Genomic DNA, 21,739 nt, shown 5'->3' with positions numbered 1-21,739 from the left:
AATTTTATATTAAAACCAATCTGTATGTATCCTGTGGGATTCACTTCCCCCAACACCATATTCCAGATTTACCTATGTTATACATCAGGTCTAGCCCATTCACTTGAACTATTGTAACACTGTCTGTATTTACCACAATTTATCTATTCTCTGCTGGTGGACATTTTAGTTCTTAAATATGAACAGTGTTGTAAAGAACATTCTTGTACAAATCTTTGAGTAGCTTGCTTTCCTTTAAGACCAACTTCTTTTTCTCAGTGGAATTAGTGGACTAGGAGTGGATGGCTGATTGAACTTCCACACATGCTATCTGCCAAGTCAGTTTAGCCAAGAGATGCTAGTGCCTCTGCTCCAGACTCTTGCTGGAGCTGCTGCCCAGGAGGAACGCATAGTGCCCATGTCCTTGGGCAACTCTGATTTCCACCACCGGCTTCTGGCTGTGGGACCAGTGCCCTGAGATTTGCTGGGAACATCTCAATGCACTTTCTACTGCTCTTTCCGCATCTTACTCACCAATATGGTTCTTCACACTTTATCTTTTTGATCATTAAATAATTTTAAGTTCCTGGTCAGGACTGAAATGTTGGCAAGAGAGTTAGAAACAGGGAGTGAGTGAATGAAGACTCTGTTAATCGGCCTCTTTCTTCCTCACACAGTAATTTTTCTAACAGATGCAATTACATTTGAGAGCTGCAGAGAACAGAATCTTATATTTCTTTATTCATCATTTTACATGGGATTCACTGTAAAAAGGAAATTGCCTTTGTGGTTCAGTTCTTCAGGCTGCAGTGCTCTGAGCTTCAGTTTTTACACCAGCTGCCGCCGCCGCCTTGTAACTGGTGGATAAGAACCAGCCGGGGAGGGAGGCTAAGAAATCAGGCAGAGTTCATTTAAATGCAATATATTTTTTATTCTTTGTAAATACAATGAGTACAACCTTTTAACTTCACAAATCAGTTAATTCACTTTATACAAGGAAAGTTTTACTCATCCTATAATAGTCCAAGTGCTGAATATTTTTCCTCAGTGCTAGTACCTAATAAATCAGAATGTGAAAAGTACAGCAGCTATTTAAAAATGTTTGTGTCTACATTTCCATAAGCAGAGATTCATACCAAAGGAGCAGCTTGTAGTGTAGGACGAAGTGTGTGGGTGCACGTGCAGGCATTCAAAGCTTTACTAGAAACCGGTTTTCTGAAAGGCATTGAAGAGTCTCAGGCTGTTAGCATTGGATCAAGAAGCCCTTTAGCATCCATCTCCTTGAAGTTCCTTCTGGTCTCATGTCTCTGTTCATTTACTGTCTGGTGTGACTCGCTGAAACACGAGTTTGGACCCCCATTGCCTTTGGTTTCAGCACTGTGTTAATGGGACAGCAGTCTGCCTCACTCCATCATTCATCTCCACTTTATTTGGTTTTGCTGTTTTTATTCATCCTCCCTCGACTTGTGTTCTTTTAGTAAAGCTCTTCTATTTTTAGATGTTATCCAACCTGAAGTCCTGGTGAGAATCTCATTTTCGTCCACCAATTCCTTTGACAAGGTTGCCTGGCCTATGGTATTAAGAAGAAGAAGGAGGGGGAGGGGGAGAAGGAGGAAGAGGAAGAGGAAGAAAGAGAAAGGAAGAAGAGAGAGAAAAAGCAAATCTCACAGCATAAGCTACCTTTCACTTATTAACTCAGTTCTGAAGGCCACTTTATGAAGTAGTACAATAGAAGGGAAACTTTTGATAAAACTTTTGATTTAAAACCTAACCATTATTTTTGAAATAAATTCTTCAACATAAGATAGTTCTGAAGGCTGCTGTATGATGTTATACACAGAACTATATTTGGTTACCCAACTTTATACGCTAAAAGGGAAAAAAAATGTTCTACTTATGTTTCAGCTGTTGATAGATCAGCCTGATCTTCCAGGTAAGAGGCAGAATGGCCTGGCCTGTGGCAACCCCGAATTCGGTCCCCTCCCAGGGCATGGTAGCAGTGAGTCCTCTCTGCTCAGGCGGTCCTCTTACACCCCCTTTTCCTTCCAGGCCACCCCACCCTGGGTGAGGCAGCAGGTCAGAGCTACTGGAATTGTTTTGTGTCAATTGACATTTTTTCCTGAAGGCTACACATTCCCAGGTTTATGCTTCCTGAAGGGTTTGTTAGTTGAGGCTTGTTCTCCATGGGTAGAAGTTCATCAGATACTGTCCCATCCTGAAAAGTAGGGACTTGGAGAGCTTAGATATCACTGGATTTGTACATATCTGAAAGCAGTCTTGTAATTGGCACATTGCCGATGGTTTTTTTGAAAAACACTTCCTCTATGGTTGATGGACTAATAGAACGTAAAGCTGGCAAAAGTAACAGGAGTTTTCCAAAGCGACAGGGTTGAGTGGGATATCTGGAATAGGAGAAGCCATGAAAGCAAGGTAAGATCCATCACTAACAGGCTTAATATCTCATCCTTGAACACACACCATCTTCAGCTTAATTTCCTGATTCAGCCTCTTTAATAACATACTACAGAGTCCTAGCCAGGCACTACTGTCCCTGTTTTGCAGGTGGAATAATTGAGGCATGGAGAACATAATGATGCTGCCAAAAGCACATGGTGACTGTCTCCTCATTAGCCCAGGGGTTGCAGTTTTTTTGGAGAAAAAGTAATTTTAAGAAACATGGTACTAAGTTTAGACCAAATAATAAACTTAAGGTTGCCAGTGTAGAAACCAACCAATGGTATTGATGACAAAACTAGTGACAACATCCACAGTTTCTGATTCACAAGACTCCTTCATGAGGCTATTTCCCTCAAATAAAATGGATTCCTTTTCTAAGCAATTCTCTAAATTATTATTCAGGCACTATACTTAGTCACTCTCAGGAATAATTCCCTCCTTATTACACTGAAAATTAAAGACTAAATTCTGTTGGCTGGCAGTGCCACCCAACTTTCATGTCAGTGAAATTGGCATATAATTAAAGATGTGAGAAATTGCTGAACAATTTCCTCTCTTGATGTCCAACGTACATCTGTGCTCAGATGTGCAAGTTCAATTTTCTGCTGCCTTTAGATGCCTATAAGCCACCTCCTCACTGCCTTGATGTGTCTTCAGTCAATAGCTTGGAATCAGGTGTCAATACAGTCTACCAGGAGGTCTCCCTCCACGGACACAAACCACCCAAAAGACTGACCTCTGGAGACACTTATCTGTGACTCAGCCAGGTTCAGTCCATGGCCACAGGTGCTAGAAACTGACAGATATCAATTCCTACACAGGAGTTAGGTAGCTGAACATTGAGTTTAACTGCCCAATAACCCCACCGTGCAGAGTCCAGGGGAACAACTTTCATGCTTGTCTCTTAGCTTTGGGCACAAGAGAGTCCCTCTCTTAAACCTGATACGAGGCTGATAATTCATTCTGGGCCTCTGAGGACCTCATTTGGCTCTTTCACTGCCCAGCTTCATGACCACCAATGGACAGGGACCACCAGACCACCTTTAATAATGTGGTATGGACACGGTGTAGCTTCTCTACATTTAAAAAAATACATAAATCCCACCGCTTACTCTACTTGCCAGAAACATCTCCTACGTTTCCTGGAAAGTATTCCCAAGGCCCACGTCTCCCTTCCACCTTGGCCACTTACTCTCTTCAACAGCTCTGTTTCCCTTCTCAGGCAGGCAGAGGAGAGAAGCCCCCTGAAGTGGATGGGAAGCAGTGGCTGCCTAGATAAGCCCCACTGTGTCTGCAGCAACCACCCAACATGCTGAAGTTTCCCACAGTGAGAAAACACTGTGGGAAATAATTACTTTCAGAAAGGACGTATTTTGGTGATTCCACAGACAGTTAACTCTTGATTTTCTGTGAGTAGATTATCCACTCACCTACTCACCCACTTCTCTTATTCTCTAGTTAGGAAGAGGCTGGTTAGACAGTCAACACAAATTAAGTGTTTATTATATGTGGAGTACTCTACTACCCAGAAACAATAACCATGTGTATGTGTGTGTGTGAGACAGAGACAGAGAGAGAAGGAAAGAAAGGGGCTCTCTGACTGCTCAAAATTATTTTGTAGAGTATCTTTGCCCTTGACTTCATCCATCAGCATACATAACTGGAAGTTTTCTTTCCAGGTGTAAGTGTTCTGTGTCTGTCACGGATTCGGGTATTTGATTGTCAGTTATATAGTTTATTATATATAACTAAATTGTTTATTATTATATGTAGTTATATATAGTTGTTACACGTAGTTGTATATAGTTTGTTTGAAATGCCGATTTCTAGCCCTCTCCTCGTGTCCTAGGTAATTAGAGAAATCACTTACCGGGCTGTAACAATTAGCTCACTTTGCAGCTTTAACAATTAATGCACAATTAGCTCAGTTTGCCACATTAACTTCCCAATTTCAGATTTTATTTTTCTAGACAGGAAAGTGCTAGAGGAGAATGTTCGCTGATTTGAAGGAGCTAAGCAGTAAGGTATAGTCAGTTTTGTCACATGTATGACTCTAGATATTAGTATTAAATTCTAGCTGTAGCTGATATCATGAAATGAAAGGCTCATGTCAAAGCAGATGTGTTCCTTCCATGAATAATTTCCTTGTTTTAAGGGTGACAGAGAAGTAGTATACTTGTCATTTCTCTAAACTAGACTTCTGTTAATTTGTGGTTTAACTCTCTCAGGTTGTCCTAGAAGCAGCTCCTGAAATGTCAGGCTCTCTCAGACTCTCCTTACTCCCTCTCTGGCACCTTCCATGGCACCTCTACCAGCCCCTCTTCTGCCTCCTGTTGGTCCCCTTCTCTCCTGCTGGAATCCAAGAACTAGCTCACATGTCTTCTCGATGCATCAGACTTTGCAGATTTTTTTCTCACTCCCTCCAACGGGAATTTCTCTCTCTCACTCCCCACTTTGCTTTTTCTCTTCCCTGGTCTGAGTTGGAGTAACACTTCTGTCTACGTCCTGTAACGATAATGGATAGTATCTTGTCCTTTCTCGTGTTCCACAGTGCTCACCAGCCACCCTGCACAAAGCGAGTACTCAGCAAAGGCTTGACTGAATCAATACCTAGTATCATATTCTCCTGGTGTGATGTTCTTTATACCTTAAAGACTCTAAATGTCAGAGGTCAGTTATGATATACAATTTAGTTTTTAGTGGGGAAAAAGTGCCCAAATTATGTACAGTTCCATTTTATAATTCTGAACAAATGTAAGTGCTTACTATATACATTCTGAAAGTAAATGTGGATTTTAAATTTAAAACCACGGAACTTTAATTTGGAAAAACATACACAGGCTCTACCACTCATCACAGTTTCAGTGATATTCCATGGACAGGGAACAATTTGTTGTTGCTGTTAAACTCACATTTTACAAATTTACTTGTTCCTCTACTTTTAGGGAAAATCATAATATGCTGGGTTGTAAGGCACACAGTAAGCACTCAATAGATATTGGTTGCTATCAGCTATTGAAGATCTACTGTGAAGCCTAAAGCTTTCAGGAATAGGAATTCCGAAAAGCTACATTCAACGACTCTGGGACAGGGAACAGTTTTACTCATTAGTATTCAAAAGAGGATTTATAAAAGGATAAGGAGATCCCTGCAGAAGTGGTATCATCCCAAATGAACACAGGTGACTTGGGGTTTCTTTGACCCCTTCAGTAATGGAAGCATTAACTGCCTCTACCCATTTGATTTAGTTTCTCCCAGCCTAGTGTCTATGGGTGATGTTGAGATGATAGAGACTGGTTTCCATGGGCTTCTCTTCAAGATCTAGAGAATAAGTAAGAAGAGCAACTCTATTCTAACCTCAGATCTACTGCAGCCCTAACTGAGGAAGCTAGCAAGGTTTCACTGCTCTTTAAAAGCCTTGCTTTTTTCGTCTGAAAACGGAATCAGAAAGTCTGTAGACCTCGTGGTGGATTTGCCCATTTGGTGGGCCAGGAGGAGCACTGCTGGAACCCCAGTGACTGAGAGTTTCTACAAATAGCCAAGAACAGCCTCTGTCAGTGGGCTTTGCTTGGCCAGAAGTAACATGATGGGTGCTATGGCTCAAAATAAGTCAACAGATACCAATCACCAAAGCCAGACGGCAGTCATGATGGGGTTAAAGATGACCGCTTTAGAAAGTTCTCTGGTCCTTCTATTTGGGATTGGCATCCAAAGAAAGGCACCTGCCTTTTTTAAAGGATCATGTGACCACTCTCTAATATATCAACTAACATAACACTTTAGCCTTCATTTTTCACCTTGCTCATATCTGGGCCCATTCACCTCAATGTGTTCAGCTATATTGATGGATCAACTTATTCATCCAGGAAAGGTGTATGGTGTCTGGCAGTGCTTTCAGTTTTGTAATGTAATTTGATTTGCTCCTCTCACCTACCCTTCGAAATACGTGAGGACACAGATTCTAATTAAATTAACTGGCTTGGCAACAGGATAATTAGTCACAGTGTTTGAACTGGCTTTTTGCTGTCTGCTCACACATTCACAATGGAAGCAATTTTCTTAAGTACACGTTCAAGGCAAACAAGGGTCACCTGGTATGGATGTAGCTGTTGAGAGTTAGCTGAGCCTCATCCTGAAGAGCTGCGATGGCGGCAGCATTCCGGAAACTTCTCAGTTCAGAACCACTGTGTGTAGGAACTAGAAATGAAGACCAGGAAATTGTGATAGGCAGCACAGGAAATGCAGATGGGGAAAGCACTCTCTGGAAGTGGATGGCCAGCAGAAGAACATGCAGGTTCCATGGCTATCGAAAATGGAGTCAGACTAAGAGTATCAGCTCTCTTGAAAACCATCACCTCTTTTTTGGACTTGGAGGTGTCTGAATTAGTGAGATGGCAAAACTGGGGAAGGAGAAGAGACAGCAGTTTGTGTCTGCTTACCAGCTTTGAAAGTGACGATGCATTTTAGACAGGCAAATTCAGTAGCATCTAACCGGAGTTGTCTAAACCGAGCCACCACCTCTTGTAAAGCCTGTATTTCAGATATGATCTTGTTCAGCTTCTGGGAATCTGTGTTGTCACCATTCATGCCTAGAATAAAAATATGCAATAAATGCTCTAACATGAAGGCATTTTCATGATTTAATATTGATTTTTGACAAAATCCTGCATATCAATATCTATTCAATTGTCACTCTAAGATATCTGATTCCATGTAAACTGGCTATATTGTATGAAAGTTAATATAAAATCTTCTCTTGGATGATAACAAACACAGTAATTTGCATTTAAATAACAATGCAAGCAGTCATGAATACAACAAAACAACATTATTTGCATTTAAATATAGATTTATAAATGACAGGTATACTCTATTGTTCAGCAGGAATTTGTTATTCTTTACATGTTGTTCTTTTTTCAGTAATGTATTTTTATGGTAATTTCTACAACAAAGTCATTAAATTGTGCAATTCTTACCAGATACAGCCAGTAGAGTGTTAGCATCAACCGGAATGGCCCATTGTGCTATTCCTAGAACAAACAGTTCTCTCCAAGCATCTTCCAAAAGCATCAGCTGTCATACAATAGATGTATAATATAATATAGTGTGTAATTTATAAATTTATAAACAATTTCAATATGTAAATTTCCATCATTTTAAGAAGTGTTTTAAATGCCTGTCCTGATAGTTTTTCCTCTGAATATTCTAGCTTTCCCTTATTTTCTCATATTTTCCTTTATTAAAAGGTGTCTATACTTAAGCACATGCATTTGAGAGTCAGCCATTCCAATTCCCCAAATTTTGCTTCCCTTGGGAAATTTACCCTTCTTGTTCTTGCATCCATTTGTTCCTGACCACCTAAAAACTTCTCAGGAGACCCAGGCTCTATGAAATGTCACCAGCAGCACAGCAGGTGGATAATATCAACATAGAAAATGTTGATATTATCAGGGTTGAGGATTCCAGGCTAAGCATGCAGATGTGGGCCCCCATCTTCCCGGAGGGTTGAGCGGGCTGGGCTGGGAGAGTGATCACTAATTCCCAAGAGGCATGCAGGGAAATCAGGGTGTAATTATGTTAATCAGGTTTTGCTGAGTTTACCTCATCTCACTGCCTGATTTTTCTGAGACTCATAAGTGGACAGCATCAAGGTGCTTGTCATTTTCATTCTATTAAAATGTGCTACTGAATATTTAAAATGAAAATATGGCTCCTTTTCGAAATTAATGTACTGGATTCCACTTCACTGCAGTTTGCTTGTTGTTAAAGGGTTTCCACCGAAGGGCTAAGTGGCAGACAGTAAGTAAATTTTGTTTGGATTAAAGTCTACAAATACTTGTTTTGAGAAAAAACAGCCAACTTACACACACACACACACACACACACACACACACACACACACACACACACAGAGCAAACGGTCAGAGTCAACCAGTAAAGCTGGTCAAAGATAGAAACTAACCATCTTGAAAAATTTGTTTTTGAAAAATCTCTCAAAAACCAGTCAGTTCTGGATGTGAGAGGATTTCCTTTTGAGAGCTAAGGGCTGAATTGTGAAGGCTTGTAACCAAAATCACAATTAGACCAAAAGGTTTAATTTTCAAAGTGCTTTATTTTCAGTTTTATTGCATTAAATACAGAAAATAATACTTTAAAAATGCAAGGTAAACAATGTCTAATTCTGACCATGTTTGAAAGTCCAGGCCATGAAAAAAAGAACATCCCATGCTAGAAGATTAAATGTTTTGAGCACATTGCCAGGGCTCTCTGTAGGAAATGTACTTCATATTAAGGGGCACTATTATGCTTTAATTAGGTATAAAATGAATTAAAGAAACAAATCCTTTGCTTTTGGAGCTACTTATTAGCCTTTTGGGAAATTTGTCATTAATTTCCATGAATGTGCTGGTGACGGCCAATTTTTGTGAATACTTCATTTTATTTCTTTCCCTTAAGGGCAGAAAAATTCTGGCAGAGGCCATTTCTGATATTCCTAACAACAAACACTTCTGAGTTTCGGTACGATGCAATTTTAAAGGCACATACTTTGTTTTCTCCCTCTTAATGTCATTTACAACCACAGGATTACGCACCAGACCTATTTGTTTACAAAAACTCTAAAAGCATTTAAAGAATCAAGGGAGGTGTGCAATGCACTCTTTAATCCTTCATGCTGATCAATCAGTGGCCAAAACTATGAGCATCACAATGGAAAATATAAAGCTGCAAATATAAAATAATGAGACTAGTTCCCAAAATCTTACAAGGGAATACTCTCATCACGTTCTGTCTCTCAGTTCCAGTGTTCTTAAGAAAATATTGTTTTGTTAACAATTTTAAAAATCATTAAGATTTTTAAAATTTGTGATGAAATTTGATGTTTCAATTAAACTAAAAAAAGATAATGAAAAAAAAGACAATGGTCTTGTATATTTGTTTTTTTTAGATCATATCCAACTTTCCTGAAATAACATAATTACATTTCTTAGTAAGGATTCCATAGCTAGCTATTTTGAACCCATAGCAAGAAGCTAAGAAAAATCATTTCCTACTGCTGTTAAGAACGGATGCTTGGCCTTGGTGATTTATCCAGGTAGCTTCTAGTTTCATAAGACTGGCTACTGTTGCTTCTTTCCCAACCCCCTTCCCCCAAGAGCTCAGTGCCCTCTTGGTCATACCTGGTCTTGCAAACATAGCGTGGAGAAAGCTGGAACACTCTTAGCCCACTTGATGCTCATAAATAAAAGCCTGGCAGCTGATTCACACACTGACTCTGTGGCCACTTCATAGAGATACATTGGGGTCCCATTCACTTCATGGGGGTACTGGGTGGGGAAGAAAGAGAAACAACAGGGAGTAAGGAAACTGCAGCTTTGCAAGAAGAGCCAAATTTAAAATTTTCTAATTAGACCAGTGAAGGAGATAGGAATATCTATAGAGTTTGGGGAATAATAATTGATGGGAGAGGCTCATTTCCACTCTTCGGCGGCCTGTTCCTTCAAGAGGGGCATCTGGCTTTTCTATCCCCTGCAGCAAATTTTCCTCAGGCTGAGCCAAGTGCCAAGCCTGTCTCCCAATTTAGACAAGAGCTTCTTGCATTTGAGTAAATAAAAATAGATGTGGAGAAAGTATAAATTAATAGGCATCCCAAACACAAATATGCATATGAGTATTTTTAGAAAGGATTAGTATATTATGGAAATATTTCAATTAGACATCTTAATCATTCATAGAGCATTCCCATTCATAACTGACGACATATTCATAACACTACTTTTCCAAGCTTATTATACACATCAAGGATAAGAAAGCAATATTAAATATTGTGTGTGTGCGTGTGCCCAGGTGTTTGGCTTCCCTGCAGTGTGGGGCTGCAGCTGGCCCTCCTCTTGGGGAGAGAGATCTGGAGCCCTTCTCAGCCTGGAGTGGGGGCTTTGGGTAGGTACCAACTGGAAGCCTGGAAGGTAGTCCCTAGGTGGCAGCCTTTTGAGGTGGTTCTGGCTGTGTCCCTGCTAGTAGAGGCTCAATTCTTGTGTAAATTCATGCGGCTCAGAAGAGAGTACGCGGAGTGGGAAATGAAGCCAACTTCTTCAAACTGTCCTAACAAAGTGAGCTCCACATTTCTCTCTTGCATTAGGGACCCATGGCTTTGCCCAAGAGATTAGACCCCTGCAGTTGCAATTCAGGGGCTCTTCTGCCAGCTGCAGGCAACTTTTTTCTTCTAAAAACAAACTCTGCTCTTCTGTCCTCCAGGAACACCTAGGCTGCCCTCTTAGTTCAGCCAGGGCTTTACACTAGTTTTCTAAAGATACAGGTTCCTGGGCACCACCTCAAATTTGCTGAAAGGGGGATGGGCCTAGGCGGCCACGTTTGCAGTCAGCTTAGAGAGTGACTTTACTGCACACTAAAATTTGAGCACCCCTAGCTCAACAGGGGAGAGAGGGAGGTCTAGAGCTCCCCGCAGGGCTCGGCGAAGCACCGAGCACCCCGTGAGGTCTCTCTCTCTCCATCTTTTGCCTGAGCCATGCCAGCTGAGAAAGAATGGGCGCGCCCCTCTCCACCCTCCACTCGGAAAGGTCTCGGGCCCAGCAAGGTCACTGACCTTGGGCGTGGGCTGAGCCAGGCTCACGAGGGTCTGCCGCTCAGGGGTGGCGGACACGGCGGCCAGTTCCAGGCCGTGGGGCTCCAGCTGCGTAACCGCGGTGAAGAATGCCGGCGCGGGTAGTGCTGCGGAGGGGAAGTGCGCGGCCGCCCCGTTCTCTTCCTTGTGTCCACGGAAGTATAGGGCCACCTGCTTGCGGATGGTGGACGTCCGAGGCCCCCGCTCATGCTGCACGGCTACAGAGACAGACAGACCGGCGCACGCCCGAGATCAGAGACTCGGTGACACTTAGACGCTGCCGCGCTCTTGGCCAAAAGCTGCGTCTGGACAGGCAAGGGCACCCGGGAGGTGAAGAGAAGGAGGGAGAAGGAATGTGAGGGTGGAGGGCGCTCTGAGACCGTTTAACCCTTACACTGTTTGCATAAGGAAGCTGAAGCCAAGAAGAGCAGCCCGGCCCAAAGTGTCACACTAATACCCGAGCCTCAGGCAAGACTAGGTGTGTTCTCTGTCGGTTGAGGGCTCCTCTGCACCCAGGGAAGGTAGCAGGGAAACCAGAGACCCTCTGGGCAGGAGTAGCTGGGTCTCCACCACAACCAAGGGTAGAGGGAGCATTGCGCACAGCCAGGCACAGCGTCTCTGCACACATTTTCCCAGTCCGCTCGACGACCACTCCCCCCGCCACCTCCATCCCTCGCCCCACTTGGAGATGCCGTTTGGCCTCCGAGGACCCCAGGAGAAAAGGACCCGAGCCCGGGTCCGCTGGGGAATGGGACGAGGGAAAGCCCTCTCAGAGTGTGCTGGAGGAAGGCAGGGGAGATGTGACAATTACCACCAACAGTTTAAACAAACAAATTAATTCAGGGCAATCTTCCGCTCGACGAGCTTGACAACTTGTCAATACACAAGTTCAACAGGTTGGACGCTCCCTCCTGCTTCCTGCGCCGCGGAGGAAGGAACTCTCCCAATGGGCGCTGTACCTCGTGGAGATGCCACCCTGCCCAGGTCTCCGTCCGGGCAAAGCCCACTCCGCACCCAGTCCTGAGGTCCCATCCCTCCCTCCCAGCCAAGACCCCTGCCACGTCCCGGCCTGGGGCGCCCGCGCCAGGCCACCTCCGGGCACGAGCTTGGATTGCACTCTAAGCCCAAGAAGCATCCTGACGACCTAGTTCTTGCTGCGCGCCTTTAAGAGCCTTCTGGGAGTTGGGTGTCCGAGGCACCCACTGGCGTCACTCTGCCCCTCCAGCCCCTTTCTTTAGAACTAAGAGAAGGCCCTGAAAAAGCTCAGATCGCCACAACGGCCGTCCTGATTTTGTAATCTTGGTGAGCCTACAAACAAGGGGTGGACATTCCGCGTGTTCGTGTCTCTGCCCTTCCTCCTTCAACCCGTCTCCTAGTCCCCAAGATATCCTCTCCAGGAGAGTATCCAGACAGCAAGACCCTGCGGTAGGCTAACAGGCTTAAGTCTGACCACAAAAGGGCTGCAAGGAGAGGTGAGAAGAAGAATCAGCATGGGAGGCCGGGAATGTCACATGCGGGTCCCCAGCAGAGTGGGGACCCCAGGAACGCTGGCTTCGTGGGGATGGTTGTGAGGCGCAAGTGTCCCACGTGGGCATGGGTCTTGCCCTGGGGAGTTCAGTGGGGTGAGGGTGGGGCTTATGCAGGGAGATGACTAAAGCCGGAGGCCAATTCCCAGCACCTGGAAAGAAATGCTCAGGAGATGATTTACATGCATAGGAGTGCCATTATCTTCTGTACACATAATTTACTTACTATTCAACCAACATAAGGATAAAAAGATGTACTAAGAATAAATAGATTACCATCTTTGTTCATGTTGACTTCCAAACACTTCTTCAGCCGACACGCCCTGCACTGGTTTCTGTGTGTCTTGTCCACCGGGCAGCCTCCCTGGAACAGAGCGCAGGCGGTCAGCGGCCCCCAGGACCTTTAGACTGGGGACGCGAGCCGGCGCCGGGTCGGGGAAAAGGCGTTGAGGCGGGTACGGACCCCGCAACAGACCCCAGAGCTGCAAGCCTGGCTCCGCGAAACGCGAGGGCCTTGGGCACCAGCGGGGCCAGGAAAAGGAAGGGCTGGGATTCCTGGGGCTACTTCAAAAGGACCAGCCCCTGACCCTATGAAAGCGGACAAGAAGGAAAGTCCTTCTCAAATCAGGTGAAGGGTCAGAGCTCCTGGTTTGCCCAGACTACGCTGCGTGGGGAGGAGCTCCCGAGGGGAACTTCCGCCAGGCGCAGAGGGGTTGGAGCGGGGCGAGACTTTTCAGGACCGAAGACAGCGACCTGCCCTGGAGGAGGAGGCCTTGGAGCTCTGCAAGGAGCAGGCTTGCCTGCCAGGACCCCTGCCACGTCCCCCTCCCACCAACTATTCTTTCCACTTTCAGGTCTTGAGTCTACCTCTTTCTGTCACTTTCTGGGTGAGCCCATTTATCTGTCAGATAAATATTTCCCATTATTCTCCACTCTCCTGTTTTCCTCTCTTGCCTTTGTACTCCAAGCCATGCTTCTGACCAGCATGTTGAGAGTTGTCTTAAAGACTAGCCTTAGCCCAGATTCATAGAAACACAGCCATTTCTGGAAGGTGAGGCAGAAGCCAGAGTGGTTAGGAGGGCAAGGCTTACAGATGTGAGAGTGGGAAGGGAAGAGACCAAGGCCTGGACAAATTCTAGAAATGCCCACCATGTAAATATGACCAGGAAGATAATGTGATGAACTGTCTGACAAAATGATAACATAGATTGAGAACATTAGCAAGATAACTGAAAAAAAAAGAGGTAATTGTGCCTTAGAAATACTTATTTGAGATGCATGAGAAAATAAATGTTTTATCCAATGCAATTTTCTGGAAAAATATTGGCCATTAAAAGAGGAAAACAGAGAAAATTTCTAATGGAATTCACTCAGCGTTAGGTGCTATTACTGAGAGAACATATACATAGATTCATAAAGAGTCATGTCTACATGTGTATTTTATACACAGTAAATACATAAGAAGTTTGGTGCTCTGTTTATACTACTTGCTACTTTTACATTTACAGTGGGAAGAAAGAGAATAAAATAAATATATTTTTATTTTGTTTCATAATCTCAAAATTCATATACTCTGAATTTGGAGTAAGCATATTTTCTGAAATATCCCTTAGGAAAAAATTATACACTCAAACACACAGTTTTATGAGATCACACCCCTCTGATTTAAAATACGTTGATTTATTTAAAATAAAGGTAGAGCAGAAGTTCATAATAATTTCTAAACAACCTCGTTACTGTTAATAATAAACTAGAATGCTGTTTACCTAAGCTTAGAATAAAGGAGAGAAGGGAAATAAATTTTTTTCCTAACTGAATTCTTCAGGTCATCTTTGCTGGCCAGTGTAATAGCTCAATGTAAAAAGGTTTAAATAACTTATTATTAAATGCAATCATATGCCTATCCTCAAATGTTATCCTCCTAGTATTCTGATAAACATACTAATGCATAACAGAAGTCTTCATTAGTTCCTAAAAGTGTCTTCAAATCAGATCAAATGTATATAAATATCTGGAGCCTGAGAGAAAGATGCGCACTTCAGCTAGGTCCATTCATTCTCTGTGTAAGAAGAGGACCACCATGCCTGATGAGTCTATCAACACTCCTTTACAAGCACTTGGACTGAGATCAATATGTGTGAATTGATAGCCAGCCCCTTTGAAAATATCAAGCATATTATCTGAGGTTTTGATTCCCCAATTCTGTGCATTGCATAAAAGTAAAAGATAACTTAAGTAGAGGCCTGCTCAAGTCTGATGACCCACAGTAATCTCATATTCTTGTGGAGCTAATGGGATACAGTCCTGTGTGTATATAATGTGATGTGTCCATATGGTGAAGCGAGAAACTGATACAGAGCTATGGACCCAATTAAACAGGTAACAGGGCTGGAGAGTTCAAAATAACTTATCCAAATGCAGCATCTTCTTGTTCTTGTTTTTGTTGATAATCCAAATCTATCAGAAATTGGTATGAGCAGACATAGGTTCAGAAAAAGATAAACAATTCACTAGCACCAGACAATATATGTGTATGTATATATGTGTATCATATATATTAATTAGTGAAAACGTTTTAATATTTTGGTTACCAAAGGATGTTTTCTGATTACTGCACTCTCCAGGATCTTCTTGGGAGTGGAGATTGTCACTCTGTATTTAGGGTCTGTGTGCCTGGCTAAGGAGAAGGCCAAGTGTGGGACCAAAAGGCTGATCTCCTAGGTTGAAATAAACCTACTACTGAGCTGGAAACTGAGTCAGGGGGAGGGGTCTGCTCACTCTTTCTGGAAGCTCTGGCTCACACTCAACCCATGCCCCTACTCTTCTGTCTCTCTGAGACAGTGCTGCCTGCTCAAGATCAAAACAGAATCAACCAGAGAAGCAGAGAAAGTGAAGATTTGAGGACCGTGGAGAGGCTCCCAGTTTCCTTCCTTGGGCACCTTCTCTTCTTGCTCACTCTGCCCTTTTCTGACAAGGCCCAACTAAAGTCACATGGGTGCTGAAGCCCCACTGCCCACTACCAAGCAGCCCTGCTTCTCTGAAGTCGAAGGCACAGCCCCTCATACAGCACATCCTCTCTGTTCCAACTAGCCAACACTCACTTCGCTGACTGAAATGCCCTGTGCCTTTCACTTCTGCCCGGACAGACCTGGGTCAGAGCACTGAACTTAGGTGCTGCTAGGAATGGGACTGGGGTGGCAGTGACATAAAATAGTCCTTTTACCTGCCTGCACTTGTGGTTTAGATTCTAAAGTTCCTTAGGTCCTCTAGGCTGGCTTTATAGTCACTGGGTGTGGGCCTTACCCAGTGTCAAAAACTGTCAGAGGATTTAAAAAAGGGGGGGAGGGATTGATAGGGGGTGTAAGGAGACGCTGGGACTTCAGCTTTCCTCCTTCAAACTCAGCTCTCTTCCCTTGCCTCTTTCTGCCTTTCCCAAGCAAAAGGGCCACTGAGAGTTGAGGCAGGAAGGAGGGGAGAGGAAAGGAGAGGTCAGGGCCTAGTCTCTCCTCAGCAGCTTGGAAACTCAGAGGAGGCCTTGGCACAAACAAAGGAAGGGGAGGCGGCAGAGGGGAGCGGGGCAGCGCAGCCCTGCTAAGGTACCTGGTTTCCAGATTTGCAGACATACGTCCTATTCCTTCGGATACTTCGTTTGAAAAACCCCGAGCAGCCGTCGCAGGCGTAGACCCCATAGTGTTTCCCCGAACTGCGGTCGCCACACACTTTACAGGGGATATCTAAAATACGGCCTGAAATTGCAGGAAAGACAGGGAAGGGGGGATGGGGTGAGAGGGAGAGGAGGGCGGAGAAGGAGGAAAGGGGAGAGGGAGAGAGAGATGCTAAGCAATCTGACCTCTGAAGGGATTAGCACCGAAGCTGCGGTAAAAGCAAATAATGAAGTGATTTTATAGCCAAACTTTTTTTCCTTGAGCAAGTGTCAGTTTCCTACAATGAGCATTATTCATGCACCGCTACATGTATTTGGGTCTCCTCTAATCGCCGAAACCCATTTTGGAATAAAAGATTACAGCAGGCCAGGGCGGCAGCACGGCCGCCGCTGCCTTTCTGCTCCGCGGAAAGTTTGGCCGCCTCCCTCTCCTGCTCTTGCATTTAACAGAGAAAGTTGTTAGTGAGCGCGCGAGGAGACAAACTTGAAATGTAAAAGGGAAAAGAAGAAAAACAAACACGGCTGGAACCAGGGATGGCAGCTGGAAGGCAATCGAGTTTTCTCTGAGCTGCCGGGCGGTTGTTATTATTAGGATTATTATTGTAATGCTAATACTAGGATTATTAATGATAATAAGGGTAGTGGTAATTGCCCAACTTTCACTTTACCTATTTAAAATAATGTTTGATGGATCGCTTTTGAGAAATAATTTCTTTTAGGAAAAAAAAAATTTTTCTCCCCAAAGTAACCAGCACCGAGGTAGGCAAGTAGGAGGAGAGTGTTGTAAGTAGGTCGATTCCCTGGCAGGTTAGGGTGGGACGACACCCCTCCGCCCCGACTCCCCAACGTCTTCCTCCTTAAAGCCCTACCTTCTCACACTAGATCCTGCGGGGGTCCCTTGCTTTCTGTTTTTCCACCGCTGTCTGAGGCTGATTCTTTCAAAGATCTGACTGGTTTCCCTAAACTGCCCCCACCCTCCGTGGCCTCGACAGTCGCCTGACTTAAGAGAAATAGCCTTGGAATCCCCTCTAGCCTGGGATGGCCGCGGACCCTAGAGGAATGTTAGGGAGAGAGTAAAATTCGAAAAGTTATAAGGGAGGTAACTATTTTTCTATAAGGTTCAAGGGTCCAACAAGCCTGAAGTGGTTCATAAGATCTTTGAAATCCTTCCTCGTGCAAAAAAAGGGAGTTTTAAATAAAGGGTTAACTTAATTAATACTTTGATAATGATGATGATGATATTTAACAATACTAGTTAATAATTAGCTTCTTTACATTTAATGTTCCCTTTGCTAGCGGCCCGAAGGCCTCCAGTCTGGGCCCGGGCGGCCTCCGGCTTGGCCTCTGTGAAGCTGGCACCTTGTTCCCAGAGCGCTCAGGTTAGGGACCACGATTAGGCTGGGGTGATGGGAGGCAAGGGTGAGGACGACTGGTCCAGGGAAGTAGGGGAGGCGAGGGCGCCGCGCAGGAAGGGCCCGAGGCCTCAGGGTGGAAACTCGCCGGTGGATTCCGAGGCATCGGGCGGGCGCGCACCCCCGACCGCGGCCGTCGAGGAGCTGCAGGGGGTGGGGGCGGGGAGGACGCGGGCGGCAGGGTTGGGGAGGGGGTTTGGTAACCACCAGGCTCGGCCCGGGCAATTACAACCCCGCCGTAGCACCTGCCTATAGAGCCACCAGTGACCCGTCAAAAAAAGTAGCATGGGAATTCGGATGGCGACAAAGGCCGGCGGGGGAGGCGCGCGGCGCGGCGACCACCGCCTCGGCGCCCCCTCTCCCGCAGGGTGGGAGGAGAGGTTGTGCTGGGGGAAGGAGGGGGTTGTAGAAAGCCAGGGGAGGCGACATCGGGTTTTGTCCCTCACCCCCTCGGACCTGTCACTGCGCCCAAGGGAACTCAACAGCCGCGCAGCAGCCGCCCTCACTCTGGAAAGCAGTAAACTTGGTTTCCATATTTTGCAACCATTCTCCTCTGCATAACGCTCTGGCTGAGCTGGGGTCCGTGTTTGGGGTCCAGCCATCCTGTCGTCCCAGCTGTCCTCTTCCCGGTGGCAGTTTTGATGATGCCAAGATGAGCTAGTGGGAGGAGCAGTGGTGGGGGTTCTCTTTCCCGCCCCCCATCCAGACGGGAGGCCAGGGACATGCATCTCTGGAGAACCCCGACGGGGTGGAGGGAGGACCAGTTAGGGGCGGGCGACGCTACTCGGGCTCCAGGGGCGGGGCTTCTAGACCAACGGCCCCCCGGGGCCGCCAGGGCGGCAGGGCGGCCCTGCCCCAGCGCAAACCTCCGGGCCGAGGCTCCCGGGGCAGATTAGAGACAGGCGTACCCACCTGGGGCGGGGCACAGAGGGGAGGACGCGAAAATTCCGGGGCAGAGCGGGTGTGCGCCTCAGACTCCGCCACCCAGCCACGTTAAGGTGACTTGGGTCACGAGACAAGCTGGTTGACCCCGTTGCAAAGCTCCCCTCATTTAGCAAGTCGAGCGAGCTCCGACGTGAGGCAGGCGGGAGTTTCCTGAGGCTGGAAAACCGTTCTTAACTTCCCTCGCCAGGGGGTCCCCTCGGGGCTTTTTGTGTGTCATAATTGCCTAAAGATATATGGCAGCTTCGATTACTGTAATTACCATCAGAGGCTGTTGAAAGAAGTTAGTCTGGGCTGCAGGGGTGACTGGCCGGGGTCTTGTTACCACCCAGGCGGTCTCCCGGGTGACATCGCTCTGCTCTCCAGCTGTGCGAATCCGAGCAAGGCGGGAGTTGCAGACCTCGCGGCCGGGCTCGGCCCTGACCTCGCCCGCTGCGCGCCGACCCCCTCGCTGCTCGGGGCCCGAGGGCCGCAGGCCTGGGCCCCGCTGCCGCCACCGGTGTGGAGAAGGCCCGGATGGCGCGGCGCCGCGGGCGGGGTCAGCTGTTCTGCGGGCCTGAGAAACTCCTGCGGAGGCGTCCGGACCTGCGTCGGGCTCGAGGCTTAGGAGGCCCAACTCAGGCTCTTGGGAAGCTGGAAAGCTCCAAAGTTTCCCCAGTGTCATTCTGCCTTTTTTCCTAAAAGTCCGAACGGCCCGCCTGCGTCCTAGTCCATCTACAGCACGCGGGCGCGGTTCCCAGCGAACCCAGTTCGTGCCCGCCCCTTCCCTCACCTCCGAGGCCTCACTTTTCAAGGCTCCTCAACCCCGGCGACTGCGCACCCCAAGTGGGCGAGGGGTCTGAGGCTCCTTACTTCCAGGGAAGGAGGCGAGGACCTGTCACAGGGCAAGCAAGCACCGAGGCCTGCCGAGGCCTGCCGGCTTCAGTTTTTGCGGTGGAGGCTCGGAATGCACCAGGAAGGCTTTCCTTCTGCGCCTCCTGGGAAGGACGCACACACGCCACAACATGGGCCACAAAAAATATGCGAGCTCGCCTCCTTTCCCAGAGATTCGAACAGCGAGGGCCAGGTAGGCCCGAGGTTAACTGGAAACTCCAGTCCTCCGCCAGGGTCGGCTCTGATTCGGAAGGCAGCTGAGATTCCTTCTCTCCTCCCTCCGCCTTAGTTCCAAACATTTCTCCTTTTTTCTTCTTGTTCACGTTCACTTTAATTTTTAAAATGGCAGCGCCCAAAACCAAAACAAACGGACAAAATAAAAACACAACCCACTTCTTGAGAGGGAGGGGAGGAATTGCATTCCACTCAAGTGGGACTTCATTATCAGTCCTCAGAAGTATCTCGGACTCTCCCAACTTTCAAAGGCTCGGGACAATGAGCGGGAGTGAGGGGAGGAGGTGTTTGAGAAAAGCACAAGCGCCAAAAATGCTATAAGCGAAAAGGACAAGGGCGGCGGGAGCACTCCGGGATGTGGGGACTTCGGCAGCGACCACCCCCAGCCTTGGACCCTGGAAACCGCAGCCCCGGGCCACCGGAAGGCGGGAACTGAAATGCCCCATGGAGACCCTGGCATTGCGGCCGTGCCGGCCCAGCGCCGGCTCTGGCCTGCACATTCTCAGGGTCCGCAGGCAAGGAGCACGCAAAAGCCCTCGCACATACACTCAGACCTGCACTCCGGCGTCTAGGGGCGGTTAGAGATCAGCCACGACTTGGCGTTCCAAGGGAGAGCCTCCAGCTAAGCAGGGTTAAGGAAGGAGACGAGCGCGCGGAGGGGAACAGGCCGCACTCTCCTGCCTCTGCCGAGCTCTCGCTCGAAAACTCCTTGGGATTAGGGATTTGGTCCTCTCTTTGCTAGAGCGGTTCGCCATACTTTAAATTCCCCAGTTATGACCTACGCGGATTTAGGATTAAGGAAAATGTGACTTTTAAATTGTTTCTGCTTCCCAATTTGCAGGATTATTTGAAATAGCTAGAAAAGGGGTGCAAAGCATTCCATTCAAAATCCGCTTTGCGCAAAGTTGCTTTTGCGCTCTGGAGCTCGGAGTTTTGAGCGAGCGTGTTATTGTGCTGCAGCCTGGGGCTGAGGCCTAGTTCCCGCCCCCGCCGCCTCCACCCCCTCTTCCCCGCACCTGGCGGCTAAGTGGAGGCAACTCGCGGGACTGCTGGGCGGCCTGGGTCGCAACCTTCCCACCATACCAGAGAAAGGGGGGAATCAAGCAATCCAGAGGTAACGAAATTGTTCTTCCCTCACCACGAAAGGCACTGACTCATGGTCTACAAGGAGCTGGGCCAAAGCGCACACACCGCTGGAGTCCCTCTCCCAGGCTCGGAGTCTCGGAGATCGGAGCAGGACCTCCCCGGCTACCCCGCCCGCCCGTCCGTCCCAGCCTGCGCGCCTGAGCCCCGCAGCGGCACGATAGGTACCCACTTGTTGATCCAGCCGGCTTGCTCATGCTGGCGGTCCCGGGGCGGAGCGGTTGGTGGGAGCTGCCCGAGTCCCGGCCGGCAACGCCCGCTTCGCCGCCGGGCGCCGCCGCTCTCCAGCCGCCTTCCAGCCTGGGAGGCTCCGGGGCCGGACAGGTGGGTGTCGGTTGCGCGCTGCGCTGCTCCCCGGGCGCTCAGAATTCGTTCCACAGTGGAAAATTAAGCATCCTTAAGTTTCTTCCCGCCTCTTGCAAAACCGCAGCTGCTGGGAATGTTGCTTGGTATGGACACAGGCATGTACAGACAAATGGAGAGACGGACAGGCAGATCGAGGGAGAAGGGAGGACAGGCAAGAGAAGGGTATTGAAGAACAGAGATGGAGACACGAAAATGGTCTTTCTACGGAGCAAAAAGGGCAAAATCCCTCTCTTTCCCCATTCCTGTCTCTCAGTCTTCAGTTCCTCCCTCTACATTAGGCAGGCAGAGTGTGGGCAGATCTCTACAGACCGCTGCTCTTTTACGGAAAGAAGGGAAACACACAACCGCAGTCTCAGGCAGATGGGCTCCGCGCTGCCCAAATCCGAGCGCGGAGTGGGAAAAACTAGATTGCTGGGAAGTCTTCCGAGGGTACAGGAGGCCAGCTCCCGGTTTCCGGGGAGAGCCAAGCACGCAGCGGCAAAGGGTTCCCGAAGTTCATTACCCCGTGACTTTGTGCCTGTCG

At 47.2% G+C, this 21,739-nt stretch overlaps 1 protein-coding gene across 1 annotated transcript; it reads right to left on the bottom strand.

The window, feature by feature from the left end:
* Positions 1–1,579: 1,579 nt before the first annotated feature.
* On the bottom strand, positions 1,580–21,288 carry NR2E1 (nuclear receptor subfamily 2 group E member 1). Its single transcript, XM_029223920.1, has 9 exons — positions 21,023–21,288; positions 16,183–16,328; positions 12,859–12,946; positions 11,039–11,274; positions 9,615–9,761; positions 7,413–7,509; positions 6,876–7,025; positions 6,528–6,633; positions 1,580–2,381 (listed from the first exon to the last, which is right to left on the bottom strand). The coding sequence occupies exons 1-9, from the start codon at positions 21,045–21,047 to the stop codon at positions 2,219–2,221; spliced, it is 1,158 nt and encodes a 385-aa protein (XP_029079753.1). The 5' UTR covers positions 21,048–21,288; the 3' UTR covers positions 1,580–2,218.
* Positions 21,289–21,739: the final 451 nt, after the last annotated feature.

Source organism: Monodon monoceros, unplaced genomic scaffold (genome assembly GCF_005190385.1).
Source record: "Monodon monoceros isolate NGI ecotype Baffin Bay Population unplaced genomic scaffold, NGI_Narwhal_1 Super_Scaffold_15, whole genome shotgun sequence".
NCBI lineage: Eukaryota > Metazoa > Chordata > Mammalia > Artiodactyla > Monodontidae > Monodon > Monodon monoceros.
The sequence above is the reverse complement of the archived record's forward strand: the minus strand, read 5'-3'. Positions and strand labels throughout refer to the sequence as shown.